Here is a 21,964-nt window from a genome sequence, read left to right on the forward strand (position 1 = left end):
TTTTTTTTAATTATAAGGCTGTGTCTGGCCCATACATCTCATGGTGTTTGAATATCCTGCAGGGGGCAAGGATATATCAGCTTCTGCAATTGTCCCAAGGCAACAGAACAGTACGCCATCTTGTTCCGAATGCTCATCGCTCAGAGTGGATGGAATGATGTTTCTCTTAAAGCTGTGTTCCAGAGAATCCTCAACGTAGACCTACAGACAGAATTGGTATGTAAAGGAGAAAGTTTAACACTTCTGTTGGGTCATAAGTCCCATTGGGATAGATTTTTGGGATCTTTATAGAGATTGAGTCACCAATCGCCTGAAGGAAGAAAGTTGCCACCAGCCAAAGTGCATTGCAGAAGAAAAAGTCAAATGTAACCTGTAAGAAAAAGAAAAGCTAACAGCATGGAGACAAATATGTACTGTTGCAGATCAGTTACTTGAGACAAAACCACATAAAAGGTACTTTTTGCATACTGACATGCTTTATTTCTTTTGTTTACCTTATTTCGAAGTTCTCTCAGATCATGAGCAACTTTTTCCTGTTGTTCTTTATTCTCTTTAAGAGGTTCCAGATATTTCTTCTGCAGTTCTCTCCAGAAATTGATTTCATCCTTCAGCATTTAAAATGAAAAAGAGGCATTAAAACATATCAGTGGAAATTTAATTATTGCTAATATCTAATCTGCAACTCAATGCAAAAAGCAAGACATGGTCAAAAAATACAGTTGTTGTTGTAGTTTAGTGTATTGAAATGGAAGTTTAGTGTGGTCAAACTGTACATTTAAAGTATTAATATTCAACTGACATACCCCCCCCCCCCCCCAAAAAAAAAAAAGCTGAGAAACGTAGCTATTATGGCACAATAATACATGGCTACTTTTGTATAATACAATAAAAAAGCAACAACTAAACATCAAACAAATAATATTTAAATGATAATATAATATAATATAAATCACACATATTGCATTTTAACCAGGACGACTTACCAAAACGAGTGCAGATTCATACAATGGAAATTCGTAAGATTTCATCTGCAGATGTTCTATCCAAGCTTCTGGAATTAAATATATATTAGTTTTAATGGTGATCAAATTCAATACATCTATCTAGAGTCTTATGATATTAAGGGGATAGTAAAATTATGTCATCATTTACTCACCCTTAAGTTGTTTTAAACCTCTATGAATTTATTTCTTCTGCTGAACACAAAAGAAGATATTTTGAATACTGGGGGTAATCAATCAGTTTCTGGTTGACTTCCACTGTATTTTTCTTCTTCTTTATTCTTCTTCTTTTATGTCCAACAAAAGAAATAAACTCATACAGGTAAATGATGACAGAATTTTCATTTTTGGGTGAGCTATGCCTTTAAGTAAGGAAGTCATACTTACTTTGATGAGGAATAAGCTGGAACTCACATTCCCTACATCGTGGGAATACAGTATTAGTTTTAGTAGTAGTATTAAAAACAAGCCTAAATATAAAAATAGTTACAAATTAAAACGCAACACAGATGGATGGAAGTGCCAGTGTAACATTGTCCTAAACTGTAGACATGTTTTTACCTTTGTGATATTTTTTCTGCTGGTAATATCTTCTCACTCAGATCTTCAGATTCCAAGCATGGACATTTGCAGCATGTGGCGTTCATGACCTTCTTCTTGATGGTATCGACTGCCGTAGTTTTAGCCTGGCTGCCGGTTTTACGAGTGCCCCACGTGACATTGTTCATGTTGACTATGGAGTAAATAGCTAGGAGTAGATACCCACTGGGAATGCTGAGGAAGTATAACAATAAAGGAATGCCGTGATGATGTACAAAACCACCATGCCAATGAGGAACAGACCACTGGGGGTCAGAAAAGTCTTTTGCTTCACTAAATCACCTATGAGAGTTGACATGCGGAGAGCAAGTATTATAGATCAATATTTCACCCATTTGTCTTCAAGTTGTTCAGCTAATTTACATGTTTGCTCTCTGGTCATGGACATCTAGAAACAAAATGATAGTTTTGTGGCAATGTCCAAGATTAGATAGTAGCCTACTGCCATCTTTTAGCAGTCTATTAGTCTAGTAAATATTGATGGACTAAAAGGCAGCATTTGTTTGATCAAAATACAATAAAACAGCAATATTTTGAAATATTATTACAATTTAAAAGAACTGTCTAATATATATGAATATATGAAAAAAATATAATTTATTTCTTTGGGATGAAAGCTGAATTTTCAGCAGCTATTATTTCAGTCTAATCTATTCTAAGATGTTGATTTATTGCTTTAATAAACATTTTTATGCTTCGCTTTAATTCAGTTTAAAATGATTTTTAATGGTTTAATTTTACTATCAGCTTTCATTTTTGTTAACTTTAATAACCCTAATTCTAGAGAAGTACTAATCACTTTCAAAAAGTAGGCCTATATGTGTCAACAGGAAATTGAAAATAAATTGTGTTTTAGACATAAAAAACAACCATTACCTATGATTGAGAGAACTGTTCCCGCCATGAGAAATCCAAGAGTACACTCATGATTGCTGTCAGTTTGAAACACAGGATGAGGTAGACAGTAGGGGGCACTATGGTAAGAGCTAGGGCTAAATTTTTATCCATATTCAAGATGAACACAAAGCTTCCTGCAATATAAACAAAGCATTTAGAAATTTTGGACAAATGTAACTGTAAAATTAAATCTTGTTGGCACATTGCAAAAACAGTAAATAAAATAAATTCCAATTTTTAAAACATTTATTTAGTGATGCAATGATGATATGCTGATAATTTTTCATGGCTGATTGCCGATTTTTGTCTTTAAGTTAATTTATTTGTTGTTTATTCGCTCATCATTTGAAATAAGAGGCAATCACAGTATTTTAATCACGATCCAACCAAAGATGCTACACACGAGCATATGCAGTTTTGATTCGAATTAAATTGTATAATTTCAAGATTTAAAGCAAAAATAGAGTGAAATATGCAAATATATTCTTGCTGAGTGTTTCGATATCTGTTCCAGTGGATTCTGTGAGATCATTCAGTGAAGGAATTTATCAGACTGATTCAAAGGTTCTATGAAGACCAACTGAATTAATCAGTTGATTCAGTTTACAAAACTGATTTGGTCAGATTTGGACTGATCAGCATTTCTTTAAATCAATGAATAGCAACTTTGGTCTGTTCATCACACTGTGTTTGAAACATCAGGAAGGTCTGTTAATTAAGGCCTTTTTTAGTGTGGGTGAACTATTCCTGTCAATTACAGTGACAAATCTTAATTTTATGGCGTACAATGGCATTCCAAAGAAACCGATTACAGTTTCTAAGGGGCCCTTTCAGAGGGCGCAGTGACCTTTTTTGTTAGGTCCCATGCACATAAAGGGCACAGGGTTCTATTGTTTTTCTAAGACATTTTATATCTTTGTTTTCGACTGTCTGGTAGGGTTGGGCGGTATATCGAGTTGGTATATCATTTTTTTTATTTTTTATAAATGATATATACCCTTATGGAAATTAACCATGGTTTTACTACAAATAATAATACATTTTAAAAAAACATGGTTAATGTAGTTAACCATGGTAACCACAAATTAACCATGGTTTTGCTACACTAACCAGTTTAACCATGGTATTTGTCTATATTAACTGTAACCATGGGTTGTAATCAATACACCAAAAACCATGGTAAATTTTTGTAACGGACTGTTTATATCAAGATACAGTAGTCTGATACAAATGCATTTGAAAAATAGCAGAGGACAGTGAGTGAGCTGCTGCGAGGAAACTGCATAACACAATTGGTGCTTAACATGAGACAAGCTTTATATTAAGGTCTTTGAAATAGCTTGTAAGATAGTTAACACATATGCTGTAGTTTAAATTGGCTTGCCCGGTCAGATACTCTGTACAGATATACTGCCTTCACTTATGTTGGCATATTGCCCTCATGGTGGAAATGGGGATTTGAAATGCTTTAGCTATTTTCTTACAGCCACTTTTCTATTTTTTGAAGCTCAACAATCTTATTTTGCACATCATAACTATATTCTTCAGTTTTACTCCTTATAAAGGATGATTAAGGGAATTTGGCTTTTGTGTTCACTCATATTTATAATCCTGTGGAACAGGAGGTCATGGCTGGACAATTTCATGCCGCTAGTCACCCTGGTGTGCTGAAAAATATGAATGGGAATATACTTCCAATATATTTTACTTCTTTTTATTTAATTTCTAGGGGTGCTAATAATTGTGGCAAACATGCACTGGAGACAAACACTTATTTCATAATGTGAGTTTCCCCCCACTTTCAATTGATTTACTTCAGTGATAGTTTATAATTTTGTGTTTTTTTTTAATTAAAGATCAAAAAGATAAACAATGCAGATTTATTTTCAAAGGGCCTGTGCTCATATTTACCAAGGGTGGTAATATTAGTGGAGGGCACTGTATGTGCTGACAGATAATGTTGTGCTGACATTTCACGGGTATATTCTCCAATTGTAAATGTTATAAAGTCATGGAAATATTTCTGTTTTGCTGTCAGGAATGGATAAGCCTTCTGCATGTGAGTCTCCCCTGAACATCATGAACTTCAGTGAACAAACAGATGGAACGCTATAAAATAGGAGCACAATAATTCTGACTAAAATATACATTTTGCTAAAATATTTGTTGCTGAACAATAAATGTGCCATATGTAGAATCTCAAACCTGCAAATCAATGTATTTTTATGATAGCAGTACCTGTAAAGTGACTATTGTAATGGGGTTATCAAAATATAGGCTAATGCAGTTTTGTGCTTTTGTTTTTATTCGTATTCATTTTAGTTTAGTGAATTAAATCAGGGCTGCCAACTTTCATGCTTTCAGCATGAGACTCAGGCAACTGACACTGTTTTCATGCTCTCATGCCATGTTTACATTTTCTCATGCATTGAAAAGCGTCCTCAAATGAAAGCAAGAACTTCCTTACTTTAAACTGTGATAATTAAAAGTTTTATATATCCTTCCCTTTCTGTGTTTATCTGTTTGACATTCTTGCTGTTAACCCTTTTATTGCTGTAACCCTAAAAACCAGGGTTATATGCATATTGCCTGCTGTGGACTGTTTTCCTGATGCCACTGGCGTGGCAGTAACACCTGGGCTTGGATCCGTCATTGCTGCTTGCAGCTATATTTGATCTTGTGTCTGAATGGGAGCCAATCCCTTCATCTTCCATCACATTGTAAAAATCCTTCCCAGAAAAATTAAATTGGTATGGACTATGGAGGACTAACCCCATTGATAAAGTTTTGAAAATACTGTTCAACAAGTACATATGGGTGCATTCAGGTGTCCACATACTTTAAGCCACATAGTGGATAATATAATGATTAACACTTACCTCTCAGGTTTTTTTGATCGTTCATGAATTTATGATGAAAAGGGAATGTAATATGAATGTTTGATTTTAAAAAAATTAAACAAACATAGGAAACATCAAAGCATAATGAAAATTAAGTGTCAGTGCCAATAGTCTTGTGGGCAGCACCACCCCCCCCCCACTTCGCTTCCTGTCACTTCCTGTCCTACACTAATAAAGTCAAAAAATGCCACAAATAAATCTTTAAAAACAAACAGACAGTGCTGGTACCACAAGCGCTAGCATCAACTATAAGGAGAAAATGTTTCTCAAAATTAGGAGAAGATTAGCACAAGAACATTTGATAATAAAGCTTTAGCATTTTTGAAGGCAGAATTTCTGACCATTTAAAGAGCGCTTTGGGCTCGACAGATCAGTCAAAGGTGTGACTACACTCGCAAAATTCTGACAAAATCCTCAATAGTACTTCACAATCCCTAGAATACAATACAGTGCAAGATGACTGTGTACAGATCCGTTTTAGCATTGATGAGTCTTACAGAACCCTGCCCAATTATGTCACAGTGGGTTTTCTAAATTAGCGCTTAGCAAGATTAATGGTCAGATTAGAAAAAAGCTTTCTAATTTAGTCAAGATGTTCTGACCAGGAAAAACTATACTACAGAACAATATTGTCCAAGTATAGGAATCACATCCTGTCTTTTAGCCAAGAACTAAAATTGTGTTCTGCTAAATTGTGAGTAAGTAGATAATCCACCTTTCTAAGCAATTCCCTTTTAATGGGATACACTCAACAGGCATGCTTTTTTACCAGTTGGGCCATACCAACATCAAAGTCACATTCAGAGACATGAGTTCAGGTAGGGACATCAGAGAAGAGAGAGTGGAATGAGCTTATACCAACTCAACTATGTCAGCCTTTGTAACTTAAGAGAAGTATCAAGACATGAGGACTGATCAAACAGAATTGTTTTTGGAATGCCAAAAACAGACATAAAATTAAGGCCTTTGAAATCAATTTAATTGTAATCAGTCTCAGAGGGTAAGCTGCAGGGTAGCATGTACACTGACACATTACCGTGAGTAAAACTATAAACTCTGATCATGGTAAAATACCAGCACAATAGAGTCACACATTCAAAACAAGTTAAATATCAGGATGAATTATCATATTTATTTACTCACTAGAATTATGAATAAGCAGATAATCCACCTTCTTAAGCAATTCCCTTTTTATGGGATTCACTCGATAGGCATGCGGTTTACAAGATTGGGTCACACCAATGTCACTGCCATGCTCAATGACACGAGCTCAGGACATCAGAGAAGAGAGAGGAGAATGAGCTTACCAATTCAATTATATCAATATTGGTAACTTTAGAGAAGTATCAACGCATTAGGTTTGATTTTTGTATAATTTATTTATTTTTATTTTTTTGGGGGGGGGTGGGGGGGTGGGGGGGGCTTCAGTAATGAGTTAACAAGCTTAAAAATAGTTAACCCTGGGTCATTCAAAATTTAATACTGCATTATCAATTAATTGTGGGTATTGATAAGATGACTTTTAACACTATCTAAATACTGGGTTAATGTTCTTATTTGCATATGTGCAGTTTCACTAATTGGACGAATTCAGCATGTGACGTTCACGTAAAAGCTCTTGCTATCAAGCTGTACTATTATTATTATTTTTTATTTTAGCATATAAGTGATCTATTAGTGTTTTCTTTCATACTATTCAAGGATTCATAGAATAATGCTTGTTTTACCTCTTTTTTATTTATTTTACATCACATAAAGCAATAAAATAATTATTTCTAGCATTTAGAAGCAAGTATACAAGTTTTCACACAAACTGAATTTCTGTTCAACAACATTAAAACTTTGTGAGTCACAATGAGAGACCATTTCAAAAGAGCATATATCATTTATTTAAAAGCACTTTACAGTAAATATGTTCAAAGAAATAGATTTTAAATATTTTTACATAACTGTGAATTTAACGTTAATTTAGCGCAATTATTTTTATTTTTAAAAGAAAGAAAGGAAAGAAATAAATATAGTGGTATGGTATACTGTATGGAATGGAAATGATAAAGTGGAAATAAATATATATTGGTTAACAAACTACACATAATTGGCCATTTCTTGTCATGTCAATAATATTCAATGCTAATATCCAGTACTATATAATTGATTGTGGTTAATTATTAATTTGCATGTTATGTAATTCATTCATTAATTGGCAGGCCTGAGGTTTTACTCTAAATTCAGGTTTAAACACTAAATAAATATTCAGAACATTCTATTTGCACTATGTTATTATCCACTGGACTATAAACATTAATTATTAAATGCGAAACATTAAACTGAAGTTATAGACCTAGCAGATGGATTCTGGAAACATAAAGCTGTGTCTGGCCCATACGTCTCAGGCTGGTGGTTTGAGTCCAGGATCTGTGCAACATGATGGTTCATTAAAAAAAAAAAAAAATACCTATAGCATTTAAAATGTCATAATTTTGTGTGTGATCCATTGGCTCACCTGATGTGACTGCTTTCTATAAGATTTAATTTCTGTGTCAGCATATGCCACAAAATGGATTAATGTGTAGATTCTGAAACAAAAGAACATAATCAATAAAAAAAAGTCTCTCTATCAGTAATAGTGATTTAATTCTTGTATGCATGTTTAGTTACCTGTGGTAAAGCATTGCAACAAACTGCATTAACAGCAGTACTGTGAAGCTCAGTAGAAACATCAGTGCGATTGGATCTAGGGAAAACACTTCTGTTGGGTCATAAGTTCCATTGGGATAGATTTTTGGGATCTTTATAGAGATTGAGTCACCAATCGCCTGAAGGAAGAAAGTTGCCACCAGCCAAAGTGCATTGCAGAAGAAAAAGGCAAATGTAACCTGTAAGAAAAAGAAAAGCAAAACAGCATGAAAACAAATCTTTACTGTTCCAGAGCAAATAATTTAGACAAAACCACATAAAAAGTACTTTTTGCATACTGACATGCTTTATTTCTTTTGCTTACCTTATTTCGAAGTTCTCTCAGATCATCAGCAACTTTTTCCTGTTGTTCTTTATTCTCTTTAAGAGGTTCCAGATATTTCTTCTGCAGTTCTCTCCAGAAATCGATTTCATCCTGCAACATGTGAATTAAAAATGCAGAATTAAAATCTCAGTTGAAATTTTTCTTTTGCTAATATCTAATCAGCAACTCATAAAAGCATGACATGGTCAAAAACATTTAAAGTATACAGTTGACATATCTGCAACGACAAAAGGCTCAAGTTAACATGACCAAAAATTACTGTGAAAAAAAAAAGAAAAAAAACTATTATGGCACAAAAATACATGGCTGCTTCTGAATAAAAAACAACTAAATAATATTTAAATTAAATTACCAAATAAAATATTAATTTCAAATATTTTGTTAGTTAGACTTACCAAAGGCAGTGCAGATTCATCCAAAGGAAATTCATAAGATTTCATCTGCAGATGTTCAATCCAAGCTTTTGGATTAAACAAATATTAGTTTTAATGGTAGTCAAATTCAATAAGTCTACCCAGAATATTATTATATTATTTATGGTCACACTTACTTTGATGAGGACTAAGCTGGAACTCATGATCCCTAAATTGTAGGAATACAGTATTATTTTTAGTATTAGTATTAAAACCAAGCCTATATGTAAGATTAGTTACAAAATAAAATGCCTCACAGGACTGGATTGAAGTGTCAGTGTGAAATTGTCCTATTGTATAGGCAAAAGTTTTTACCTTTGTGTTTCCAAGGAAATATGTGGCTTTTCAGTTTTTGTTATAGTTTCTGCTGGTAATGTCTTCTCACTCAGATCTTCAGATTCCAAGCATGGACATTTGCAGCATGTGGCGTTCATGACCTTCTTCTTGATGGTATCGACTGTCATAGTTTTAGCCTGGCTGCCGGTTTCACGAGTGCCCCACGTGACATTGTTCAAGTTGACTATGGAGTAAATAACTAGGAGTAGATACCCACTGGGAATGCAGAGGAAGTATAACAATCCATAGATGACCAATGAGAACTCCTGAGGGTGTAAAGCTGCTGTGATGATGTACAAAACCACCATGCCGATGAGGAACAGACCACTGGGGGTCAGAAAAGTCTTTTGCTTCACTAAGTCACCTATGAGAGTTGACAAGAGAAGAGCAAGTATTATAGATATAGGTTAGATCATATTGCTATCTTTTAGAAAAAAAATTGCAGTCTAAAATATTGATGGACTAAAGTATACTGTGCTTTCAAAAGGTTGGGAATTGTAAGATTTTCTAATGCATCTAATTCTAAAGTACACTACTATTCATAAGTTTTAGTAAGATTTTTTTATATGTATATGTATATATATATATATATATATATATATATATATATTATATATTTTTTTTTTTTTTTTTTTTTTTTTTTTTTTTGATTTTATTATGCTCAGCAAGGCTGCATTTATTTTTTCAAAAATATAGTAAAAACTGTACAAATTTTGAGATATTATTACAATTTAAAATAACTGTCTTATGTCCTTTAATGTTTTAAAAAATAATTTACTCCAGTGATGATTTTTTCCTAATAATGTAAAGTCTTTACTGTCACTTTTTATCAGTTTATTGCATTCTTAGAAAAGAAAAGTGTTAATTTATTTTCAAAAAATCTTACTGTGCCAACTGGAAAAGAAAACGATGCTGTAAAGAAAACTGCTGATCAAACTAAAAGATACTTAAAGACAAAAAAAAAGTTACCTATGATTGAGAGAATTGTTCCTGCCATGAGAAATGCATAGAGTACACTCATGATTGCTGCAATTTTAATCTGTGTGTCAGATTTCAGTTTGAAGCACAGGATGAGATAGACAATAGGGGGCACTATGGCCAGAGCTAGGGCTATATTTTCATCCATATTCAAGATGAACACAAAGCTTCCTGCAAGATAAACAAAGCACTTTCATAGATATTTTGGACAAATGTTACTGTAAAAACATATCCCTCGAATGCCGCTGAAACAGAATAATAAATCCAATAAGCACAGATTACTGTTTTTTTTTTTTATTAAAATAAATATTTCTAAAAACTTTACCTGATATCATGAGACAGATAGTGGCAGGGCCCAGGATGGAAGCTGCCATGCTGATAATCTGGTACAAGATGTAAAGTTTTGAGATAGAGCTGTTCCTCTGAGAGGTCAGTCCTCCTGAGCCCAAGAGGTCGATGGTGTTGGCCATGGTAGAGGGTCCCCAGCGTCTGCGCTGGTTGTAGAACTCCTTAAAATCCTGTGGAGCATTAGTGTAGGCATCAGATGCTGCGTTATACTCCACCCTCCAGCCCTGCTGCAGCAGCAGAGTGCACAACCAGCGGTCCTCACCTGACATTACAACAAACAGAGGGTGAATTACTTTAGTCTTAGCTGAATTGATATAATTTGTCAGTGGTTATCTTCAAGCAAACCTTGATCATACTGAACGTAGTGGCTGGCTTCACTGGCTTTGGTTGTGTATCTCTTCATGACGTTGTTGTCCATGAGTGCAGCTCCTCTGAAAAGACTGAAACATCCAGGGCTGCACAGTACACAGCCGAACACATGCTCTGCAGTCTTTTGCAGCCAGTGGCCTACCGCATATTCAAATTTCTGATACCACACCATGGGCCCTCAAGCACAAATGAAGAAATGATTAGTCAATTAGAAAAAAATAGAGACTACTCGTGTATAGATTTTAACGGGGGAGAACCCCCTTTAAAATCTATACACAAGTAGTCTCTTTTAGAATAGAATTCTTTTGTCTGCTTCACTTCTAAAAGTGGGTACCAGATTTTACAATGAACATCTAGCAGTAAATTGTTAAATTTTATATCATAATGTTGTCAGCACTTTTGTTTTATTCACGATACAACCAACATTTCTGTGTGTCACTGCGCAACAATCAGTATAGAGACATAACTATTCAATAGATTATGTATATTTCAGCAAAACTGACTTTATTATTTATGTAATGAATTCCCGCAGAACTGGGCTACTTCAACACTTTTTTAATGGGATGTTTTTCATGTCCGCGGGTTGAAGCGACCCCAATAATGTGATATTTAGCCTCTGGAATGCAACGTTTATCAGGGGAACCCCGCTGAAAAATGTGTATTTAACATTTATTTAGCTTTCTGTTTCAGTTATGGTATTTTATCTTTATGTCCATCAATTTGCATTGTAATGACACTTGTAAACTCGCGCAGTCTTTGGTTCTTTTAATTGTGATGATTTTGGCTCACATTTAACAAAAACCCACCAATTCCCCATCTCAACAAGTTAGAATACTTCATAGGCCAATAAAAAAAAAATATTTTTAGTGAATTGCCTTCTGGAAAGTATGTTCATTTAGTGTACATGTACTCAATACTTGGTAGGGGCTCCTTTTGCTTTAATTACTGCCTTAATTCGGCGTGGCATGGAGGTGATCAGTTTGTGGCACTGCTGAGGTGGTATGGAAGCCCAGGTTTCTTTGGCCTTCTCTAGGACATTCCTTGTGAAGTTCACTCAAATTTTTGAATTGATTTTGCTTGACAATCCTCTTAAGGCTGCGGTTCTCTCGGTTGCTTTTTTTTCCACACTTTTTCCTTCCACTCAACTTTCTGTTAACATGCTTGGATACAGCACTCTGTGAACACCCAGCTTCTTTGGCACTTAATGTCTGTGAAGGGTGTCAATGATTGTCTCCTGGACAACTGTCAGATCAGCAGTCTTCCCCATGATTGCGTAGCCTAGTGAACCGAACTGAGAGACCATTTTGAATGCTCAGGAAACCTTTGCAGGTGTTTTGAATTGATTAGCTAAATGGCATGTCACCATATTCTAATTTGTTGAGATGAATTGGTGGGTTTTTGTCAAATGTGAGCCAAAATCATCACAATTAAAAGAACCAAAGACTTAAACTACTTCAGTCTGTGTGCATTGAATTTATTTAATACACAATTTGAGTTGAATTACTGAAATAAATGAACTTTTCCACAACATTCTAATTTATAGAGATGCACCTGTATCTGTTTTAGGCTTATGATCGGGGTTAGGTGGTTCTACACCCTTGTTAATCAATGATCAATGTTAATCATTTCACATTGATTTTAGGAATAAATTATGGTTAGGATTAGGTTTTGGGGTCAACACAAAAGATGTTGATCCAGGAACATGTCTTTTGAAAAAACAGAGGTGTTAATTATAGGACCTAAAAACTGCATATAACTGCATATAATAACCTAGAACACTGTCTAAGACTTGATGGCTGCTCTGTCAATTCTTCGTCATCAGTTAGGAACCTAGGTGTGTTATTTCATAGCAATCTTTCCTTAGAAAGCCACGTTTCTAGCATTTGTAAAACTGCATTTTTCCATCTCAAAAATATATCTAAATTACGACCTATGCTCTCAATGTCAAATGCGGAAATGTTAATCCATGCGTTTATGACCTCAAGGTTAGATTATTGTAAGACCACAGGAACCAGTTGAGTTCTCTGCACAATGTGACATTAAAGCAGCCTGGAATTGAACTGCTGGTTTCGTCTGGCCAGAGGAGAACTGGCCCCCCGACTGAGCCTGGTTTCTCCCAAGGTTTTTTCTCCATTGTGTCACCGATGGAGTTTTGGTTCCTTGCCGCTGTCGCCTCTGGCTTGCTTAGTTGGGGACACTTCATTTACAGCGATATCTTTGACTTGATTGCAAATGATTGCAAAGATGCTATTTAAACTGAGCTGGATGATGACATCACTGAATTCAATGATGAACTGCCTTTAACTGTCATTCTGCATTACTAACACACTGTTTTCCTAATTAATGTTGTTCAGTTGCTTTGACACAATCTGTTTTGTTTAAAGCGCTATATAAATAAAGATGACTTGACTTGACTTAATAACTATTCTTATTTCTTTCTCATCAGAGTTTAACAATCTTGTAGCGAAAAGAATAAAATTCTTATGGCGGTTGTATCTGAACCTTGGAAAGCGGTAACACCGACCTAAGTGGTTTGCATTCTGCATAGAGCACATGACAAGGGTCCATCAACAATCATTGTGTTTTGATTTAAAAATATCAATGTTTCCAATAAATCAAAACACAATGGCACCATGACATCTCTTTAAGTTTCCATAATGTACTTTGGTGCTGCAGATGACCACATTTATTCAAGCAGAGCCAACTTACAACCAAAACAATGAAATTCCGCAAGAGGAATACAGTTTTATTTTTAACTGCTAGAGGACCAAATGTCACAATGTGTAGCTTTAATATATATTCAACCTGTGCCCGTGGGATGAATCCTGCCACAGGCAGCTCCAACCTCTGGGTAGAGTTTCAGTCTGTCGATTAACAGCATGACTGCTGACGGCTGGAAATCAGTGTCTCCATCCAGGGCCAAGATGTATGTGTTCTTGTCTTTCTAAGGAGCATTGAAAAAAAACATACTGTAGTCAAATATTCTGGCTGATGTTGTATTAATCTGTAGAAAGTCTAATAATAAGCTACTAACCTTCAAATTCTCCTTAAGGGAATCCAGCTCTTCACCTGCTTTAAGCTTTTTGAAGTACTGTCTGTTAAGACTCCAGCCAAGAATGTAATACAAGTACATTATCTGTGAACACAGATGATTAATGAAGTTCTGGGTAAAATATTCTGTATCTGTGTTTTTACTGGATCTTTAATTAATCTTACCTGTGACCATCTTTTTTTGTGACGGATAAGGGTCTTGTCTTTGAGGTGAACCATCATCAAATTGCCTTTAGGAAGAGTGTATTCCAGTCGACCCCCATAAGGGGTGTTTATGATTTTCTGGCGTGGTAGTGCTGCCTTCTGCTTGAAAGTACATGGATCCTCTTCACTGAAAATGCTAATGTATGTGAAGTGTTAGTAGATTAGTATTGCACACAAGTTCTCAGAACACATAAACAGATATAACTAAGGAGGATTCTTACGTGTAAACTTCTTTAATTACATCCACAAGAATTTCAGCATATTCATTTGCATGCCTTCCATTATCAACATCCTTGAAAGCATCATCAAAATAAATATGGAATTCAAACTCAACATCGTGCTGTTCCTTGGTCTTGGGCCTGTATTTATCCAGCCTGGTAGTAAAAGAAATAATATTGCAATTAAAATTCAATTTAATTATTTACAAGTTGAGTAAGTGTAGTCTTGTGTTTACCTGAACATAGAGATGATTATCTTCATCATTTCATCGTAGGTCTCGTGCCACATTGTTGCACACAGAAACACTCTGATGGTTTCTTTTGCACTAAAGAGTACATTAAATATTTATGAAGTCATTTCATGTTAAGAAATGCAAAGGAAATGTTGATATTCCTCAGTTTTTGGTTTTGGATGAGATATGTTTAAGTTCATATCAAAATCTTTTTGAAACAGGGTTTTATTGCAGACTTATTTTATTGCAGGTATTTTGGTAAATGTGAGCACAGTTTGAGATGTTGAAATGCTTTTTAAACTCTGGAGGAGATACACGTGAAAGTACATGAAGAGAGGGGTCTCTTTCTCAGATGAAACAGCTCATTTTGCTCTCCTTCTATTCTTACTAACGCCTTAGAGAAAGAACTATTAAACAGATCTCATTTGTCATTTTTAGGTGGTTGTTCAGTTTAGGTGTGGGGTATGATTAATTGATCTATTATTCGGTTGTTGTTAATAAGCCGTAAAAGCTTCATTAGTCTTTGGAACACAATTTAAGATATTTTGGATGCAGACAGGGAGGCTTGTGACTGTCCCATTAACTGCCAAGTAAATTACACTGTTAAGGTCTAGAAAAGTATGAAAGACATCTTCAGAATAGTCCATCTGCCATCAGTGGTTTAACTGTAATGTTATGAAGCGATGAGAATACTTTTTGTACGCAAAGAAAACAAAAAAAAAGACTTTATTCAACAATTTGTCTCCTTTGTGTCTCTCCACATCACTGTAGCGCCATTTTGGAGAATATCCGCTGGACGAAAGCCGCGTACGCTCTTCTGTGTCAGCTGTGCTGCACAGATGAGCTGTTTTCATTCAAATCAAAGTGTAAATACACGTATGTGTCGTGGCTGACACAGAATAGCGTACGCAGTTTGCGTAAAGTGGATATTCTCCAAAACAGCACTACGGTGATGCGGAGAGTCACAAAGGAGACACATTGTTGAATAAAGTCATTATTTTTGTTCTCTTCAGATACAAAAAGTATTCTCGTCACTTCATAACGTTAAGGTTGAACCACTGATGGCAGATGGACTATTCAGATGATGTCTTTCACCCTTTTCTGGACCTTGACAGTATAATTTACTAGGCAGTCAATGGGGCAGTCACAAGTCTCTCAGTTTGTGTTCCGAAGATGAACGAAGCTTTTACGGGTTTGGAACGACATGGGGGTAAGTGATTGATGACTTAATTTTCTTTTTTTGGGTGGAGTAACCCTTTGATGGGAACACATTTACTGTGTATCATGCTTTAACTTAGAGTGGTTGATTTAAAGGGATGCACTGATAATAAAAAATCTGACTCAAACCAATAACAACATAATTATGTTAGAGCTAATAACCAACATATGTAACCAATATGTATTATTATTAGTGTTTAAAAGAGTGTTTAAAGACTTTAAGTTAGATTTAGATGTAATTTTATGTTAAGGTTTTTTATATTTTATATCCATTATGTAAATTATAAATAAAATAAAATAACTATATAAATGTAAAAAACATTCAACATGCAAATATTCAGTTTTGTTACGGATAAATAAAAAATATTTAATATTGGCTGATATATTACTGATATATGCAACTATACTTAGAAAGTAAAAACACTTACCACTTCTTCTCCTTGATTCTCTTTCTGATTTCAAAACGGGTGTTTAGCAACATGGACTGTTCCAGAAATGCTCCTTCATACATGCGTCGCACAAACAGATCTTGGGTTCTTTCTATACGATGGATCTTTAGGTACCAGATGTAAACTGTACTGAGCATGAGTCCCAGCCACCAGCTCAGAGCAGAGCAGCCCAAACAAACCAGTCCTCCTGTCTTCTTGTGTGCCACAATGTCCCTGGTGTTCAGAGTTCTTATAGCATCAGTCAACATCAAAAGCAACCATTCATCACTGGATTTTGGCTGAAAGTTATCAAAACAGTTAGAAGTTTGGTTGGACTTTGGGAGCCTGACTGTAGTTGGAACTAGAAACACTGCCAAAACTGTGATCGAGGCCAGGTACATGGGCAGGACGAAGCTGCGGCGCAGGGCATGCATCTTACAAGCCACAACCACAAACCAGCGGCACAAGGCAGAGGATGCAATCTGGATCGCCACCAATGAAACGACGACTGTTTCGAAGACGAGTTTGACCAATTTCCATTCTCGACCTGACAGAGGAACATAAGCTCCAACCACAGCTGACGTAACCAGGATTCTCACCAAACTGGAGATGATGCAGACCACGTTACGGGACTGAGCGATGTCTCTGGAAATGTCCTCTAGAAATGATACAGCAAAGAGCGTGCTATAGTTCTCCCACCAGTTCACAGAAACAAAGATGGTCCCAACGATGGCAAGGCCAACTGATATATTTATCGCTAAGGAACTTTCGAATGCCAAGTAACTGATCACAAAGAGCACGTAACCTGTGACGATTAAGAAAATGGAGCATACGGGGAGCATTATAAGCCGCTTCCGCTCTTTAGCAAGGCACTCAGCAACCACCTGGAACACTGAGGACAGGATGCTCACGCTGTTTAGGATCATCACATTGGTGACAATGTCAAAGTGTGGCATGGCTACTATTGTTAGAACTGCTGCTCCCAGTGCTACCAGGAACTCAACACACAGAACCTAGAAGAAAGGTCAAATCAAAGTCAGAATGGTTACGGCCTTCATAATCAGGTTCTATGCTGTCTACTAGACTGAAAAAAACTTGGTGTTAAAACAATTTTCACTTAGAAATTGCTAAAAGATATAACAAACATTTTTAAAGAAATGGCAAGTAACACTAAATTAAAAAGCTCAATAGCATAATAAGCATAATAATCTTAATTTACAACTTTTTAAAAAATAATTACAAATTTGTTTGCTTACCCAAAAAAGAGTTTTTTTCGAGGGCATGGTTGCACTCTTGAAAATGAACTTCCATGTGCTCTTTAGCAGAAGGAGAACACTTGACCCAACCAGAACAAAGCCAATACCGAGTAGGGCGGTCGGTTTTTGTTCTGAACATATAATCTTAGTTTGATTGTTCCCAAATGTAATCAATAGCAGAAATGATGTCTGTAAAGATAAAAAAGATCTTCATTCTAACATTTTGTGTAATATTCAATAGATAAGTTAAACGTTATCCCATTATCCATAAAATGATTAGCCAATGATTAGTAAAGCAACTCACTTTGCTGAGAAGTGCAAGGACGAAGACAAGCATGCCAACAATGGCACACGAGAACCATTTCAAAAACTGCACTCGTTTCTTTGGCATCTGCTCATCTTGAATGTATGGCACTTCTCTGCACAAATCCCAAGACGGCCTGTTTTGGAAGAAAATAAGGCATTAGGATATTATTGTAGCATAAAATATTTTATGCACACACAAATATATACACATACACACTTATATATGATGAATAAACGTTAGCAGAAAGTAAATAATTATTTTTCAAAAACAAATAACATTTGGAAAAACTATATAAAAAATGCACAATTAAATAAGTGTGAATGTGTGAAGATAACATACAAACACATCAATTTTATATATATTCTTATTATGTTAACAGAAATAAGTACTTAAAAAAATGCTACTAAGGAAATTAAACAATTAATCTTTAAATTAGTATATTATAAAAAAAAGTGTTTAAGTACCTGAATTCATGTCTCTGTTGCTGTTTCATAGTGATGCTTGCAGAGCAGCGAAAGCGTTTGATTAATCATCTGTAAAATGGACGAGAGCCTTATAACCAGATGGGAGGGCGCACTACGCTATTATTCAAAATGGTTTGTTGATGTAAAAATGACGTAATGTAATATAAAGTGATGCTAATCAGATTTTTATATTTATTTAGTTCCTCTTTATCTTTACACAGCAATCATCTACCTGTCCAAGTTCAGTTTAATGTCTAATTTCCTTGATAATGAAAAGGGTTTCCTCAAATATAAGTGACTCACCAGATACACTACACGGTCAAAAAAATGGGGGGAATCCCTTCTAATTAAGGGGTTACACTAATAATGGACATAATTCAAGAGAAGAAAAATCCTAATGCTATATGATATACAGTGATATAATAGGGAATTCTGTTCTTTCACCTTAAAAAAGTAGTTTTGGCCCTTTAGTTGTGTGACAGTGCACTTGCACATGCATAAATGAAATGGTGTCTGGTGAGAAAAAAAGCTGACCTACACAAAGTCCAGACCTGAACCCAACTGAGTACATGCAAAGAATAAAATGTGACTGTAATTATGCAAGACATACAAGGAAGAAGGAAATACATTTTTAAGGAGAAACCCCTTCATGATTTTGGGTTTCCATTAATATGCTTTAAGTAAAACATTCACTAGACAACAAGGAAATTGATATTTTGAAGAAAAAGAAATAATTATTTTCTGGACTGTTAGATCAGGACGACTATGATTTTGTCATTTTTCATAATTGCATGTTAGGACATGGTTCCAAAACTTAACACACAAGACCCAGCAAAAACTTTTTAAGCATTAAAAAGTAAAGTGCAACTTTTTTTTTTTTTTGCTTAAGAATTCATCAGTGTGATTCAAACGGGTAAGTCGAGTTTGTGAGTCTTTTTGTTCATGAATTTGAGGCCTGTCTAAAATAGGCACTCATACACAGTATGTGATCCATTTGTTAATGTCTCATATGAATACAAATAAACATTAAAAAAAAAAAAAATTATAGTATGCAAGCAATAAATCTGGATAATGTTAAACTTATGTCGATGAAGTCAGGCAACAGAATATGTTCTGCAGCTTAATCATGCTAAATCTAATTTAACACTAAAATAACTTTAAAACTTGCACATAAAGTAAATGGAAAATCATTTACATATAGGACATACCTGTATGACTCTTTCTTCTGTAAAACACAAAAAGTGATTATTTTTAAAGATTTGTGAATGAATAAATTGAATGAATCAGTTAATTGAGTTACAAAACTGGTTAGTATATTTGTTTAGATTCGGACTGATCAGCTTCTCATCACTTGCTCAAATCAATGATTAACAACTTTGGTCTGTTCGTGAGGTGAATTGGTGTGGAAGACTAACCCCTTTAAACAAGGCTTTGAAAGTACTGTTGAACAAGCACATATGCAGTGCATTTAGGTATCCACATACTTTTGGTCACATAGTGGATAATATCATGATCAACACTTACACCATAATTTTTTCATTTGTTCTTGAATTTATGATGAAAAAATGAAATTTTGCTTAAAATGTACTCAATCTCAGGCCATCTTAGATGTAGAAGAATTTGTACATCAAGGCATTTTAACTATTTTAGCTGGAAGCAATGATTAAAGTTCTACATCCAAATTATGGACTTTTTTCTCACAGACATGCCTTTTTTTTTACTTGACAAGATGTTGATTGATGGACTGTGTCAGACTTTGTTCCATGTCTCGTGTTGTGTTTTCCTCCCCCATGTGATCCCATTGTCGAGCCCAGGGAGGGCTCCTGATTCCCCATCAAGCCCAGCGAGGGCTCCAGTCCCCGGTTTTGGGGGGTGAGGGACTGTGTAGTAGGGCCCCAGCCATAGAGGCCTGGTCAGGGGCTTGGGCCACGGCCTCAGAGGCTGCTCTGCCATGGCCACCCGGACTGTCGGATCCACCATAGCCTCCTGAGTAATGTCAGACTTTGTTTCATGTCGGGTGTTATGTTTTCCTCCACCATGTGGGCAGATTAATGTTTATGGCCATATTTGGATTTTCCTGTTCCTATTTCCATTTAGTTCTATGATCCCAGGTGTGTCCCATTAGTTTCTGTTTATTTAAAGTGTGTTCTTTCTCTCGTTTCCTGTCCGCTGTCAAATGTCATTTCGTGTCCTCAGTGTTACCCATGTTCTTGTAATCCCAGCTTTTGTTTATTAATTACTTTGAAATTTACTTTATTTCTCGTCTCCTCGCTTGTTCCTGTGCTCTCAGTGTGTGTGTGTGTGACTAGACATGTGCTGGTATTCGGTAACGCAATATATCACGGTAATTAATATGCACGATATTGTTATCGTGGGCACTTCTAAATACCGTGAATAATTATATATTCCAAATTATTCAGAATTTGGAATGCATTTTAAGAATAATTTTCCAATCAACTGGTCAAAATGCACAACACCTATGCTGCTTAAAAGTAAACAAGCACGCATGAGAAGCACATGGGGAACACGTGAGAGATGCGCTGAATGAAAGCACATTCACTCTCTGACAGCAGATGACACTAAACTGCAGAAAAAGCAGCCGTTACCCTGGAAACCCCATAAATAAAGCAAATGCACTACTTTCTAAAATGTATTTAAATAGATTTAAATAGCCATTCAGATTTTGTGGATTTGCTATGGTGTTCATCACAGCGCCAAATAGTTAAATATTTAGACTTAATAGGCTATTTTCAAACTTTTTTTTACATTGTAATCTGGACTACAACATGCCCTAGATATTGTTTTAAAGTGTTTTGATTCTTTATTGTTCATTCACACTTTACAGTAGGGCTTTATTATTTAACATTAGTTAATTCATTAGTTTCATTAATCTTAGGTATTCCAATATTTAATAACACGTTGTTAAAATCGAAAGTTGCAGCTGTGTTATTTAATGAGCTAACATGAACTAAGACTTGTATTTTTTAACAAAAGATTAATAACTTCTGTAGCAAATGAAGCTATTGATCATTGTGAATGTTAATGCATTAACTAAGGTTAACTAATGAGGTCTTATTGTAAAGTGGAACCTCTTGGTCTTTGCACTTTAATCTGTTTAAAAATTTTAACTTTATATATTTTTCTGTATTGCTTTATTGTATTTTAATGTTCAGTTAATTTTGTTATAAGAAAAAAGTTATTAAACTTTTTATACTGTATTATGACCACTTTTTTGAAACTAAATTTCAATACCGTAATAAAAGCATTGGCAATTAATCGCAACATGAACATTTGATACCAGCATATCCCATGTTGTGACAGATTGGAGTCGTGTGGATTCCTTATGGATTATTGTGAGGTTTTATATCAGCTATTTGAACTCAATCACTGCAGGGGGTGATAAAATGCTAAATTTCTTCAAATCTTCAAAAAAAACAAACTCATCTACACCACCTGAAGGTGAATACATTTTCAGTAAATTTTCAGTTTTGGGTGAACTGTTAATTTAATGCCCATGGTTTTGTGCTTAGCACATATGGGCTCATATTTGGTCTGTTATTCTAAATATACTGTTTATATAATACTTCACAATATTAAACACCAGTTTTCAGATAAACACATATATATGGGCACAGAAGAAGAATGGTTACATAATTCTCAAAAAGTGAAAAGAGTGGCCACAGGTCAGGCAATACAGTAAAATATTTAGATGAATTACACA

The 21,964-nt window shown here is 35.1% G+C and overlaps 1 protein-coding gene across 1 annotated transcript; it reads right to left on the reverse strand.

Moving 5' to 3' along the window:
* Positions 1–6: 6 nt before the first annotated feature.
* LOC109109340 (chitin synthase chs-1-like) lies at positions 7–18,293 on the reverse strand. Its single transcript, XM_042743614.1, has 21 exons — positions 18,244–18,293; positions 17,777–17,912; positions 17,473–17,661; positions 16,217–17,229; positions 14,574–14,663; positions 14,341–14,493; positions 14,081–14,255; positions 13,899–14,000; positions 13,670–13,808; positions 10,841–11,041; positions 10,473–10,757; positions 10,139–10,318; positions 9,149–9,533; positions 8,971–9,002; positions 8,816–8,880; positions 8,400–8,510; positions 8,057–8,274; positions 7,902–7,974; positions 1,652–1,846; positions 495–605; positions 7–201 (listed from the first exon to the last, which is right to left on the reverse strand). Exons 1-21 carry the CDS (start codon positions 18,270–18,272, stop codon positions 7–9), a joined length of 4,077 nt encoding a protein of 1,358 aa, XP_042599548.1. The 5' UTR covers positions 18,273–18,293.
* Between the last annotated feature and the right edge of the window lie 3,671 nt (positions 18,294–21,964).

Source organism: Cyprinus carpio, chromosome B18 (assembly GCF_018340385.1).
Source record: "Cyprinus carpio isolate SPL01 chromosome B18, ASM1834038v1, whole genome shotgun sequence".
NCBI classification, from domain to species: Eukaryota; Metazoa; Chordata; class Actinopteri; order Cypriniformes; family Cyprinidae; genus Cyprinus; species Cyprinus carpio.